Raw genomic sequence first — 11,829 nt, forward strand, 5'->3', positions numbered from 1 at the left:
TTGAAAATTTTTTACAAAAAAATTCATACCATTGAGGATTTCATGCAGAAAATAAGATTGCATTGAGATTTTTATGAAGTAAATATAATCGCATTGGGAATTTCTTCCCGAAAATTTATTAGCATTGAGAATTTTGTACAGAAAATATAATCGCATTGAGAATTTCTTGCAAAAAATATATAAGCATTGAGAATTTAATGCACATAGAATAATTGCATTAAGATTTTCATGCTGAAAAGATACTAGCATTGAAATAAAGAATTGTAATTAATATTTTGTTAAGAAAACGTTGCAACATTGAACAATTTGAGTAGAAAGCTTCATTAAACATGACTTATAAAAACATAATTGCATTGAAAACTTTTTACCAAAAATTTCATACCATTGAGGATTTCATGCAGAAAATAACATCGCATCAAGATTTTCATGACGAAAATATAAACGCATTGAAATTTTCATGAAGAAAATATAAGCGGATTGAGAATTTCTACAAGAAAATGTATTAGCATTGAGAATTTTGTGCATAAAATATAATCGCATTGAGAATTTCTTGCAGAAAATATATTAGCATTGAGAGTTTCTTGCACGAAATATAATCGCATTCAGATTTTCATGCTGAAAATATACTAGCGTTGAAAATTTTGTGCAGAAAAAATACTCGCATTGAAAATTTTTTGCAGAAAAAATACTAAAAATTCGTACCATTGAGCATTTTATGCAGAAAATAACATTGCATTAAGATTTTCATGGAGAAAATATAATCGCATTGAAAATTTCTACCAGAAAATGTATTAGCATTGAGAAAATATAATCGCATTAAGATTTTCATGCTGAAAAGATACTTACATTGAGAATTTTGTGCCGAAAAGATTTTTGCATTGTAAATTTCTTCCAGAAAATATATTAGCATTGAGAATTTCATGCACAAGATATAATCGCATTAAGATTTCCATGATGAAAAGATACTCACTTTGAGAATTTTGTGTAGAAAGGATACTCGCATTGAGAATTTATGCAGAAATATAAAAGCATTGAGAATTATATGGACAAAATATAATTGCATTGAGAGTTCCATATAAAAAATATCATCGCATTAAATATTAAGTATGGAAAATGCATTTGCATTGAAAGTTTTCTATAAAGAATTTCATTGCATTAAACATTTTCTTTAAAAGGTATTATCGCATTAAAAAGTTGGTATCAAAAACGTTATAGCATTGAACATTTTCTACGCGAAATATTATCGCATTAAGCATTTTACATAAAAAACATAATCGTATTGAATACTTCTGCAGAAAATTATATCGCATTTTAAATTTAATATTGGAAATGTATTTCATTGAGCATTTATTGCAGTAATCTATTTAGCATTAAATATTTTATATAAAAAATATCTTTGTTTTGAAAATTTCGAATAGAAAACATTATGGCATTGAGAATTTTCGAGAGAAATTATCATTGCATTGAAATGTTTATACAGTAAACTTCATCGCATTGAACGAATTGTATACACATTTGATTCGCATTGATTATTTTGTGTGGATTATATCATCACAATCTATACTGTGTAGAAACTATCATGACATTGGCATTTTTGTATAGAGATTATTGTAGAAAAGACATTAAAGAATTGGATTTTTTCTGTAAAAATATCATCATATGAGAAATGTTCAAAGTAAAACATCTTTGTATTGATTATTTTGTATGAAAATTTCTTTGATTGAAAGTTTTATATAAATATTATCACATTGAAAAGTTTGTATCAAAAATTGTTATAACATTGAACTTTTTCTGCATGAAGTATTACTGAATTGAGCATTTTGTATAGAGAACTTAGTCGAATTGAATACTTTGTGCAGAAAATTATATCGCATTGAAAATTTAATGTAGAAAAATGTAATGAATTGAGCATTGAGTAATCTATCTAACATTGGAAATTTTATATAAAAAGCAAGTTCGTTGTGAAGATTTCGAATGAGAAACATTATAGCATTGAGAAGTTTTGAGATAAAAGATCATTGCATTGAAATGTTTCTACAGAAAACTTTATTGCATTGAACATTTTTTATACAAATGTTTTTCGCATTGATTATTTGGATCACAGTAAATATTTAGTGCAGAAACTATCATGACACTGTCATTTTTCTATAGAGAATATTGTTGCATTGAACATATTGTAGAGAAAACATTAAAGAATTAGAATTTTTCTTTAAAAAATATCTTCGTATGGGAAATTATAAACTTAAAACATTTTCGTTTTAAACATTTTGCATGAAATATTTTATGTTATTACAAATTATCTTAAGAAATGGTTATGGCATTGAAAATTTTCTTCTACTCTAAATATTTTCATTTAATTCTTGATTGATTTAAAAGCTGTCTAAAACAATGATTATATCAAAGAAAAACGTTAGAATCACTCACTTAAGTCTAGAAACTTAAATTGAAATATGTTTTAAAATTTAATTATATTTCGAATTCAGACTATTGCCTGCGTTAGCAAAAACATAAAAAAGGATATTTTATTGGTTTTAAAAGTTTTCACACACTGAAGCTATCAGCAAAAGAAACAGAGAGCGAGAGGCAGATAGAGATAGAAAATGTGTAAATGAATTTAATTTCCCTTAGCCAATATAGTTAATTCCCTTTAGCAATAATACAATAACAACGACTACAAAGACAATAAAAAAGGTAAAACACACACACAAAACAAAACTAAAGCATAAATACAGACGTTTCGTATAGGCCTAAAACTAAAGCATATTTTGGGGCGGGTGTGTAAAGCATTTTATTAAGAAATATAAAAAACAAATGTCTAAATCAAATTTCAAATTCCCAGTTTACAAGAAAATCTCTAATGTTACAAAAATATATATGAAGATATTTTTATACCCTACACCACTATAGTGGGGAGGGTATTATACGTTTGTGCTGATGTTTGTAACATACAAAAATATTGGTCCAATACCCACCTTAAAGTATACCGATCGATTCAGAATCATTTTTTGAGTCGATTAAGACATGTCCGTCCGTCCGTCCGTCTGTCCGGCTGGCTGGCTGTCCATGTAAACCTTGTGCGCGAGGTACAGGCCGCAATTTTCAAGATAATTTGATGAAATTTGGGCCAAGCATGTTTTTTGGCACAAGGACGAAGCCTATTGAAAATGGTTGAAATCGGTCCATTATTTCACCTAGCCCCCATACAACCGTACCTCCCGATTTGAACTTTTTATGCTATAATTACGTCAAATATTCTCCTATCTCTCTAAAAATTGGCGCAAATAAGTTTTATATATAAATGATACTGCAGATTTTCGTAAGGATCGGCCTATATTTGACCCTAGCCCCCATACAAACCCCCCTTCAAAAAATGACTTAAACGTCTAAAATTGACTTGTAACCATTTGTATCGCAATGAAACTCAACAAAACTAACTGTTATTTAGAAATATATCCTTTTCCCAAATTTACCGAGGATCGGCCCATATTTGACCTATATAAAGCCTCATTTAGAAATTTTAGTTTTTTTGTATCAATAAATGGCTTAAATATTTTGGAATTATGGTAATATTCAACATAAAAGTTTCTTTACAAAAAATAAAAATTTTATAAAAGTAAAAATTGTAAAAATATACTCATGGTGTAGGGTATCATATGGTCGGCCATGCCCGACTATACTTTCCTACTTGTTTATCATTGCTTTAGTTTTCTATATATATTTTTTCCAAATAACTGAAGGTCATTTGCTGGTTTTAAAACTTCTTACCCGTCAACTTCAATTAAGTTTGCTTGATTTTTTTCAAACATTCTTTTTGGCTTTTCTTGGTGAATTTTTCTTCTAAAGTCTCTTTTTCTTGTTGGATTTTTGAACACTCTTTTGCTTTATGGAGTGTATTTTAATTTTAATGTAGACATTAGGTTTAATTTCTTTTCCAAGTTTAACGAACATTCTCGTTAGCAAGGACAGTTTTTATAGTTCAAGAACAAAAAATAAAAAAAAAAATAAATTTTCTATCAGGCTGCTGTTAGCTAAGAGTTTGGTATTTTAAGGATCACCATCTTCTTTATTTTTCGGCGTTTTTTTTTTGTCCTGCCAACTTTTATATAAGGACATTAAAATTTTATTTGCATAAACGAGATTTATGGTTGAATGAACTTTAAATTAATGAGAAAATTGTAAAAACATGAAAAAAAAATTCACAAAATTTCTCTTCAAATGCTGAAAGGATAAAATAGAAAAAATAACGGAAGGGAATACAAATAAGATGTAAAATCAATTGTTCGATTCAAATTTGAATTGATGTTAAAAATTACTAGAGTATGTTTTTTGGTGAATAAATTTGTTGAAGTAGTTAGATAAAAGCAATTAAAGGAATTTTTATTTTGAAAAAAAAATAATTTTAGTTAAATTTTCTTTAATCTTCTTAATGCAGATTACTTTGAATTAACGAAATGATTTAATTAAGCAAAAAATTTATTAAAACTATTACTTGGTTTAATCAGTAGAATATTTTCCTTAACAAAATACACTTTATAGGTGGCATATCGTTGTTAACTTGATTCTTATTGAACTGGTCAATAAAGGGATGAAAGTCGTTGCTTACATGGTTGATGTTTTCATACTGATTCCAGATATGTTTCCAAATGTGGGAAACGCTTTGGTGCTACTCAGTGACCTCACTTAAAATGAAATTTGTTACAGATAAGCTTTACAAAGTTCAGAGATCAGTACGCAGATCTAATCCTTCAGAACTGCTGAATACTATATTGCACATTCTACCTATCTCATACGGAAGTTGGAAGTCTAGGACATATGGATATGCTAAGATTTTAGGCCTGCTACCTCCAATCTTGAACTAACCCAACCGAAAAGGGGTTTCAATGTCAGAGTTCCCTCTCAGAACGATTGATTTAGGGATTATCTACTAAGAGAATATACTACCACAATCTTTACGTAGGGATCTACAATGAACTGTGGTGTAGGTTCTGATGTTTTCTGTGAAGAAGTTGGCACAAGTATACATATAACATTGTCTTCCCAACAAAAGTAGTGTTTTTAAGGCTCAAAAATTTACGATAATACCAGCCTGTAGGGCACATCTTTCTCTAAACTCATACACTTACTCATACAAGGACAGTGCAAGAAGGATTTGTCATGCCTGCGTCAACTAATTTGGGACCCTTTGTATAGGATATATTATGGAAATGAAGAAGCAGATGATCTTGCTATAACTACCACGATAACTAACCAACAAGGATGATTTTTTCCTATAGAAAATCCGACTCTTTAATGAACACTTTTTCTGTCAAAGAATCATCTCTTAAAGGAAGACTTATTCTCTAGGAAAATCGACTCTTTAACGAAAATTCTTAAACTCTCTCAATCTTCCAAAAGAAGACTTTCTCTTTCGGAAAACAAACAACCAAATGATGACATTCTTTTTAAAGAAAACTTTTTTTAAAGAAAACTGATTTCTAAATGAAGACTTTCTCTATAGGAAGACATACTTCCAAAGGAAGACTATTTTTAAAAGAAAACAGAAATTTTTTCTATAGAAAACCCTACTCTTTAATGATCTTTTTTCTATAGAAAATAAGACTCTTTGAGGAAGACTTATTCTGTAGGAAAATCGACTCTTTAACTAAAACTGTTTGTATAGAAAAAACCGAGTTATAAAGGAAGAGTTTTCCTATTCCAAAGGAAAACCTTTTCTTTAGGAAAACAATCTTCCAAAAGAAGAAAATAATCTTCCAAAAGAAGACTTTTTCTTTGGGAAAACAAATATCCAAATGATGACATTCTCTATAGGGAAACAGTCTTTTCAAAGAACACTTTATTAAAGGAAAACAGATTTCTAAACGAAGACTTTATCTATAGGAAGACACACTTCCAAAGGAAGACTATTTCTAAACGAAAACAGACATTCGAAGGAAGAATTTTTCTATAGGAAAACAGACTTCCAAATGAAGACTTTTTCTATAGGAAAACAAAATTCCTATACAACCTCCAAAGGAAGACTTATAACATTGGAAAACAAAATTCCATAGAAATCATTATCTGTAGGAAAACAGACTTCAAAAGTAAGAATTTTTTGTAGGAAATCAGGAATAATTTCTCTATATAATAAAGTCTACTCAAGAAAGACGTTTTCTATATAAAAGCAGTCTCCTCAAGGAAGACTTTTTTATAGAAAAATAGTCCTCTAAAAGAGGGCGGTTTCTATAGGAAAACATTTTTTTAAGGAAGGCGTACAAAAACAACCGATCTCAAGAATCGGACCATTTATGATTTCTGTCATCTTAAAATCTTCATAAATTTTGTCTTAAGTTAAAAATTTAATTAAACTGAAGTCGATCACACTTACCTCTTCTTCATTACTAGCTGTATTAACCGAATCCATGCTTTGCGATAATCCCAATGGCGCCAAAGACATTTGATTTTCCATTGTTGACGTTGTAGTCGCTGTGGTTGTTGTCGAGTTGTTCGATGAGTTGCTGTTGTTGTTCTGGTTGCAACCGTTACTATTGACTGTGGTTAGAGAGTCGTTAGTTGTGGCAGAAGTTGTTGCCACCGATGTAGCTGTTGGTGTGGGTGTTGCGGTCTTTGATGAGGACGACGATGTATTTGAGTCGTTGGAATGTAGAGAATTATTAATGGTTACTGAGTTGTTGTTGTTGTTGTTGGTGTTGTTAACTGACGAGGTGGAGGAGACCAAAGAGGCGTTAGGAGATGTAGTCGATGAGGGTGTAGTGGAACTTTGTTGGTTGCTTGTGGCAGTAGGTGTTGTCACCGCTAATAACTGTTGTTGTTTGTGATGATGCTGTTGTTGATGTTGCAAGTGTCTAATTTGTTGTTGCTGTTGTTGATACTGTTGATGCTGTTGGTGTTGTTGATAGATGTGTTGTTGCTGTTGCAATACCAAATGTTGCTGATGAGCAGCGTTTGCTGCCGCAGCTGCTACAGCTGCAGCGGCCTGTTGTTGTTGGTGGTGTTGCTGGTGTGTGGCTCCCTGACTAAACTGGTGATTGAGTAGAGCAGCAGCGGCTGCTGGATTTATATGTTGAGCAGCAACAGCAGCTATATTACGTTGATGTTGAGCAGCAGCAGCGGCCGCAGCTGCTGCAGCAGCCACTTGTGTCTGGTGGTGGGGATGTGAGTGGGCTGTAATGGCTGCTGTGGCAGCTAATTGAGCAGCAGCAGCTGTATTAAAGGCAAACTGTTGATGACCGGCTTTCAAGGCGACTTGATGGGCGGCGGTGGCGCTAGCGGGTGCTGTGGCGTATTGTATTTGGGGTGTTAGTTGAGCTGCTGCTGGATTGGCGGCGTTGGCTGGTATAACCGATACAGCTGCGGCACACTGTCGTTTGGGTGACAACACCTGTGGGGCACTCGCTGGCGTTTGCGGCAGCGTTGGCCTGCGTTTAATCGCAATCGACGAAATGGTGATGGCTTTTTCGTACACGTTTGTCTGGGGGGGAGTGATTTTGGGGCTGTTGTAGATACACGTTTAATAAATTTTCTTTTAAATCACTATCAATCAGTTGTGGTAGTCTATTTGGTGTGTGAGTCTATTTGCCAAGACAGGTTTGTGGGTGGCTTTTGATTTTTCTACTTTCTACAACAAGCTGCCAATCATGGAGTGGTTTTTGTGTGTTTATTTTTTTGCTTTTTTATCTTTTTGGTTAGTAAGACTTTTTGGTCTTTTTTGGGTTAGAATTTTTATAGAAATTCCAGGGTTTAAATTTTAGTCACAATTTAAACTGTAAAGAGATAAGAGAGAAAAAAATTAAATTTTTAAATAATTGTTTTTTTTTTCTTAATTGCTAATAATTGCAATTATATTTCCTATTTAGTTATTTCTTCTAAGTTAAATTAATTTTAATTGAAAGTGTTTGTGTTGCAAATTAAACACCCATTAAACATTTTGTGTTGCAGCGCAAATCTTCAAAAGATTTTCAATGGTTGTTTCCTCTTAAACTTATGGCAATTTTAAACTCTACTAACCAAGCAAATAATTCAACTCCAATATCAAATTTAACCTTTAACTTTAATGGCAATAACCCAGTTTGTTTTGTTTAACTAATTAGCACATTTCTTTATGTTCTAATACAACTTCCTAAATGTTGTTAGGTAAGTGATCCTTGTTGAAAAGTCTTAATAATCTTTAGCTACTAGGAAGTTGTTTTAAAAACGAACATAATATTTCAAATTGCTTACGAAGTGTTTGCCGTTTAACTTTCTTTAAACTGCTTGCTGGGTTACTTAATCTTTCTAATTAATTTTAGTTTAAAGTTGTTCAATAACTCATTAGAAAATCGAAAATATTGCTAAAAAGAAAGCTTAACAATAGATACAACAATTCGTGTTGCTAATCAACTCAGTCATACAATAAATGGCTCATTAGATGAAAAATCATTTAGCAAATTTTTTAAAAATCGTTGGGGGTTTTAAACATTTTTTTTTTTGAAAACTACAAAATGTATTAGAGCAAAAGTAAAAGTTTATTTTAAAGTAAATAATAAGCAATTTAATATATTTAAACTGGAGTTAAAGAGGGAGGTATTTATGAAGTAATGAAAATATTTCATCAGTATAAAAGTGATCATAAGCTTATACTTGTTATCTGAACTTTTGCATATTTATAGACATAATTATGTTTAAACGTTTATTATTTATCATATTTTTAAAATCTTTTAATAGCTTTTAGAATAACAATAAATAAAATTAAATCAATAACCTTGACACTGTTTTCAAATGTCTACAAAGTTCATTTTTATAACGTTGCCAACCTAAATTTATAATTATAGCTATTGTTTTATGATGTGTGTAATTTAACACACACACAAACACTTATATGTTATTCTAGATTTTATCTTGAAATATTTATTTAATAATTTAATATTGTCAATAGCAACAAACATATAAGGGAAATTTTACACAAACTGCTTATTCATTATAAAATATTTATGACAAATTAAACATTTAAAAGATTTTGCTTGTTAAGAAGAAAGGTATGTAAATAAGAAAGAGAAACAAGTAGGAAAGTATAGTCGGTTATGGCCGACCATTTACAATGAGTACAATTTAAAGAAACTTTTATGATGAATTTTGCCTTAATCTCAACGATTTAAGCAATTTAGAAATTCAATAAATTATCTTGAAAATTGCGGCATGTACCTTCAGCACAAGGCTTAAATGGACAGCCATCCGGACAGACGGACGGACATATCTTAATCGATTCATCTTCTTAATCGAACGGTGTACTACAAGGTGGCTATTGTAGCAATATTTTTGTGTGTTACAAACATCAGCACAAACGTGTAATACCATCCCCACAATAACGGTGTAGAGTATCAAAACTGCCAATATATATTAGAACTAAATTTGCTATTTATCCAGCAACGTCTATTACCCTCCCCACAATTGCGGTGTAGGGTATCAAAACTGCCAAGATGTTTTAGAACTAAATTTGTTATTTACCCAGCAAAAACTTACTTTGAATTGTAAAGAGTTAAAAAACTAAAAGAGCGCTGGCGCCCGGTATGTTAGGTTTCGAGTCTAGTAAACCGGAGGTGGTGGGTTAGATTCCCATGTGAGGCAACAACTAACTAACTAACTATCTAACGAACTAACTAACTAACCAACTAACTAACTAACTAACTAACTAACTAACGAACTAACTAACCAATAAACTAACTGACTAACTACTATGCTCGCTTACAAATCACTACATAAATAAGCAATTATAAATAAGAACTTAAAAATTGTTTTTTTTTTGTTTTTTCAAAAAAACTTAATTTTGTGTTTGTGTGTGTGTAAAAAATTGTTGCATCTATCATTCTATAAAATGTCCACATAAAACGCAAAACTCAGTACTTCTATAAGCGATAATGTATAACTCATTATAAGACTACTTTAAAGTAATGCAAGAGATAAGTAGAAGTCATTGAAAAGTATGCTTTGTATACAAAATTATAAATAATTTTCTTAGTAATTTTTTTTTTTAAAATTTTAAGAAAATTTTCTTAAAATTTCTTATATTAAGTAAATTTTCGATTTTTAGGAAAGTTTGCTTATTTTGAATTTTTTTTTAAGTTTGCTATTTTTAGCAATATTTTGTAAAATTTTGTAATTTTTTGAGAAAATTTTCAAAATATTGCTCTTTTTAGGAAATTTTCTAAAAAATTTGTTATTATAAGAAATTTTGTTAAAAATTTGTTTTAGTGGAAAATTTAGTTGCTTTTTTTAAAGGAATGTTCTTAAAAATTTGCTATTTGTAAAAAAAAACCATTTTTAAAATTTAATATTTTTCTTAAACAAAAAATGTAAAATATCAGTAAATTAGCTATATTTACAGCATCTACTGATATTTTGCTTCTTTTTAAAAAATTTCAAAAAAATATGCAATTACTAGTAAATTTTCTCAAAAATTTGCTCTTTTGGTAAATTAATAAAAAAAATCTAAATAAATTTGCTGTTTTTCTTTTTTTAAATTTTACTGATATTTTACTATCTTTTATTAAATTTTTCAAAAATATCCAATAATTAGTAATATTTTTTATTGATTTGCTATTTTAAGTAAATTTTACAAAAATATGTAATAATAAGTAAATTTTTTATAAATTGCTATTTTAGAAATTTTTGTATATTTTGCTATTTTTAGTAAATTTACCAGTATTTAACTTTTTTTTCAGTAAAAGGGGGGCATTCTTCTATTTGTAGTAAATTTCGATTAATTTTGCTGTTTTTACTAAATTTTTAATTATGTTCCATATATTTTACTATTTTTAACAAATTTTCATAATTACAATATTTTCAAAAAATTTTCTATGTGTATATATAAGTACTAAAATCAATTGTAATAATTTCTAATATCTTCCATATCTAAAACCATCAATCATATTTAAAATATAAATAAGAAACCTCCGAGCAAACTTGCTGACCCAAAAGTACAATAAAATCCCTATATGAAACTATGTTTTTCATTTTAACTTGAATATGTATATTAAAAACTCTAACAAATAATACACAAATAAGCACTTAAATATTTACCTTTTAAAAATAAAATACATATATAAATGCTTATATGCAAATTAATACAATATATGCTAACTACCTCAGAGTAGTAGCAGTAGTAGTAGTTATTGTGATAAACTCTACTCAATCTAACTAAAACTAAACAATATTTTAAAGGGATTACTAAGTTTAAAGACACCACAGTCAATGAAGAGTTTTGTGAAAAATAAAACTAGTTTTTTTCTCTGCTTTAACTTAAACAAATATTAAATATGCAAGAATCTATATAGACTGAGGAGCACTTTTGCTTATTTTAATAAAATGAAAAATATTAGAAAAATGCTTTTTAAGCAATTGCTTAGAAAACATATAAACTGTATGCTGATATTTATATTATTATAAATGCATAACAATATACAAAATGTATAGTTCTATAACGAGAGGAAAATATTATGGAATAAATTTATAATTTTCAATATTTTTAAGAAAAATATAGAAAACTTTTAATTAAAACAAAATCTAGTTGTTTTTCTAGGTTTTGTTTTTTGAAGTAGTTTATAAACTGAAAATTAAAAATAAGCATTTTACAATTTATTGTCTATTCAATAAGTTTGCTTGAGTTGCTGTATTATGAAGTTGGAATAAAAATGTTTTAAAAAAGGGTAAATTAAAAAAAATGATCTGGAACTTCACTAGACCTGAACTAGTTCTGAACTAGAACTAAACTAGAACTGAACTAGAACTGAACTAGAACTGAACTAGAACTGAACTAGAACTGAACTAGAACTGAACTAGAACTGAACTAGAACTGAA

The 11,829-nt window shown here is 29.3% G+C and overlaps 1 protein-coding gene and 1 long non-coding RNA gene across 2 annotated transcripts in view; both read right to left on the minus strand.

Annotated features, from left to right (window-relative positions):
• LOC111688294 (protein couch potato-like) overlaps window positions 1-7,507 on the minus strand; it is a gene marked incomplete at its 5' end in the record, with an annotated part of 28,265 nt that extends 20,758 nt beyond the window's left edge. Inside the window, one exon of the mRNA XM_046950753.1 lies at window positions 6,365-7,507. Coding sequence (XP_046806709.1) covers window positions 6,365-7,507 — 1,143 coding nt within the window. The remainder of the gene's footprint in view (window positions 1-6,364) is intronic.
• An 85-nt stretch (window positions 7,508-7,592) lies between these two features.
• LOC124419880 overlaps window positions 7,593-11,829 on the minus strand; it is a 52,699-nt gene continuing 48,462 nt past the window's right edge. The window contains exon 2 of the long non-coding RNA XR_006940868.1: window positions 7,593-7,760. This is a non-coding gene — a long non-coding RNA (uncharacterized LOC124419880). The remainder of the gene's footprint in view (window positions 7,761-11,829) is intronic.

This window comes from Lucilia cuprina, chromosome 4, assembly GCF_022045245.1.
Source record: "Lucilia cuprina isolate Lc7/37 chromosome 4, ASM2204524v1, whole genome shotgun sequence".
Taxonomy (NCBI): Eukaryota; Metazoa; Arthropoda; class Insecta; order Diptera; family Calliphoridae; genus Lucilia; species Lucilia cuprina.